The sequence below is a fragment of the Lolium perenne genome, chromosome 4 (assembly GCF_019359855.2).
Source record: "Lolium perenne isolate Kyuss_39 chromosome 4, Kyuss_2.0, whole genome shotgun sequence".
Lineage (NCBI taxonomy): Eukaryota > Viridiplantae > Streptophyta > Magnoliopsida > Poales > Poaceae > Lolium > Lolium perenne.
The window spans coordinates 181,180,754-181,183,715 of NC_067247.2; the positions used below are offsets into that span (position 1 = coordinate 181,180,754).

Sequence of the window (2,962 nt, forward strand, 5' to 3'; positions counted from 1 at the left end):
TATATTTTAAAAAAGTTATATTATTATTAATCTTTTTTGAATACGAATCTAATGGTATATATAGATTCCGTAGACACATAATTTTTATATTTTATTAACTAAATTAATAGTTAAATTTTATCTTAAACTACGTGCGCACCTATTAAACCGAGATGGAAGTACCAAACATACACCCGTATCGGCACATATCTTGCCCTACAAGGCGACAAGCCAGGACGGCGCATCGTTCGGTCCCCGTTTCATCGCACAACACCTTTTTAATTGAACTGGATCGCGCATACCCTAGCTGAAGCATCCATCTCACAATTACGGCAGCCGCGCATGCATCCGTGAGATCGAATAACAGAAAGAAAGGCTGACATCATCCAATCGAAGGCCATAATCCCGGGCTCGATCGCGTGACCCAGGGCGCTGCGGTTGCTGGTGGCCGGCAAGGCATTGCCAATTACGATGCGGTGGCTGATGAGCTTCCCGCCGCGGCCGGCACCGCGGCCGCAACGGGAGTACCTTGTCGTGTCCCTCCTACCCGAAAACCCTACATCCGCCGCCCACGACAGTATATCCGCGCCAGGAGTAACCACCCGAGCGCGCAGCCGCCGCATCGCTGCGGCCTCCGCCGGCCTTCCTGACGAGATCCTAGTGTGGGAGATCTTCGTCCGGCTTGGAGCCAAGGATATAATCCGCTGCGGCGCGGTCTGCCGTTCCTGGCGCAGTCTCACCTCCACCGCCGATTTCCTCCTCGGCCACCACCGACGCCAACCGTCGCGCCTCCTACTCACGCTCACTGACAGTAGTAGTACCGAGAGCATCTTGCCAATCTTGGAGCGCAGCCAGCCAGTCTTAGGGTTTGACGACCACGGCGTCTTCACGCTTCACGCCTCATGCGACGGCCTACTTCTCCTCTCCCTCTACGACGGCAGCTTCTACATCTGCAACCCGGCCACGCGTCAGTGTGCTCCGGTGCCAGGCCTCACCGATGAAGACATCCACATCAAGGCGATGTACATGCACCATCCGTCCGGGGAGTACCGCGTCCTTTACCGGAACACGAGTTACACGGACCTGCACCTTGATGTTGCCTACTACATCTTCACTGTGCCGCTTGGCAGCTCGTCGAGGTGCATCGGAGTTACTTCAGCCTCCCCTGACATGAAGAAAGTTATGATTGAATGGCACGAATGGAGACCAGATGATTTGGCCCCACCCATCGTGTTGAACAACTGCCTTCACTGGGACCCCGACTGGATTCAGAACGACGCCGGCATAGTTGTTTTTAACACATTGGTTGAGTCATTCAGGTTCATGCGCCGCCCCGCTGTTGCTACTAGCTTCTGCTTGTGCGACATTGAAGGTTTGATGGGTTTCAGTTGCTTTGACAATGGCTACACAATTGCTAAAATCTGGGTGTTGGAAGACTATGAGAGAGAGGTATGGGCGTTCAAGTACGAGGTTAAATTTCCAGTGGAGATCTGTTCTGACAATTATAGTTTGCACTTGGCTTTGACCCAAGAGGGATATATGCTCGCCTATGGTGACTACGAACTTTTCATTTTTCATTGTGACAACACTGGCAACTTGCTGGAGGAATTCCATTGGGAAACAACGGATTCAACCATGATTATTGGTCATTGGTTCAAAGAAAGCCTTGTCAAGCCTGACTTTTTCCCCAAACGTGGCTGTACCCATGCTGGACAACCAAATCTTTTTCATAGCCTCTAAGGTACTTCAACGTAGTGATTATTCTGGCTGATCTATGTATTTTTTTTTTCATTTGTAGTGTGTTTTTGTGAAGTAGAGATTAGAAGAACCGGTTCTATACTCCTTGCCAAAATGGCATATTCCACACAATCAGGATTTTACCTTTAATCACATTTTCAGAATAGGGGTTACATGGTAACATACTAACATGGGGAAGTTTTCAATCATAACTGTACGTTGTCTCAGTTTTGGTGTTAGAATGTCAATATTTCATTCGAGTATATCCTGCATTTCGACATATATATAGCCCAATGGGTAGACACTTAGAAAATATGTAACACCATGCACAAGTGAAAACAATCATTTGACGTCTCTTGACATACTAGTCAATTTGTTCAAAATCTGATCCATATCCAAATCACACTAGTTTCCATGTGTCTTGAACAGAGAAAATAGTTAACATTGTACACTTCACATGATAATTTTTTTTTTAACTATACACATCAGAGCTTTTAGGTTTTGTTAGTTCATTTGTCTAATCTGATGCCATATATATACCACTGTGCATTTGATGGCTCGTGCATTTCAGCTACTTCGTGAATGTTTGGGATGCATGTTGGGCGATGTGGTTATTCACTGAATATAACCTGTTTCCATCAGTTAAAATTTTAATTATAGGCTCTGAATTTACCTTCCACTTATACTCCATATGTAGATATGTCCGTTTCAGCTTACCCCAGCATAAATTCTAAGCTTCCATGGAACCTAGTTCAAATTCATGTTTCAGATCATCTTATTATTATTAACTGATGTTGACTCTCCCTGCTGCAGGCGATGTCAGATTAATATCCATCTTGATAAAGATTACTCAGCTACAGTGTGAAGATTAAGTTTTAGGTGCTGCAAGTGAAAGAATTTGAAATGATTGTGCTCAGCCCAGACCACCAGCTGATATGGTAGATTTCCAAACTGTGTAGCATGAGATGCATGACAAGCCAACTCACAACCGGTTTCAAAAAGATTTCGTCCAACATACGTGGAATCATCTTTGAAACAACTAGTTTTCTAGTGCTTATTTGATTCTCATTCCAAGTATTATTGTTTGTCTAAAACTATGTCCTATGATATTTTGTATATGTTATATGAATTTGGATGCTATAATAATTGTGTAATAGACTATGTACTTTTAGCTTTCTGTGGTTCACTATTTTTCACAACCAAAATATGTAAAAGTATAGCAAAAACACTAAAATGTGTGAGGCCG

At 44.3% G+C, this 2,962-nt stretch overlaps 1 protein-coding gene across 1 annotated transcript; it reads left to right on the forward strand.

The window, feature by feature from the left end:
• The first annotated feature begins 450 nt into the window (after window positions 1–450).
• LOC139839216 (F-box protein At3g07870-like) lies at window positions 451–1,719 on the forward strand. Its single transcript, XM_071829267.1, has one exon. It carries the CDS (start codon window positions 451–453, stop codon window positions 1,717–1,719), a length of 1,269 nt encoding a protein of 422 aa, XP_071685368.1.
• Window positions 1,720–2,962: the final 1,243 nt, after the last annotated feature.

Bases quoted from the DNA above. Each gene is read 5' to 3' on its own strand.
- LOC139839216 (XM_071829267.1), top strand. From the start codon at position 451: ATGCGGTGGCTGATGAGCTTCCCGCCGCGGCCGGCACCGCGGCCGCAA.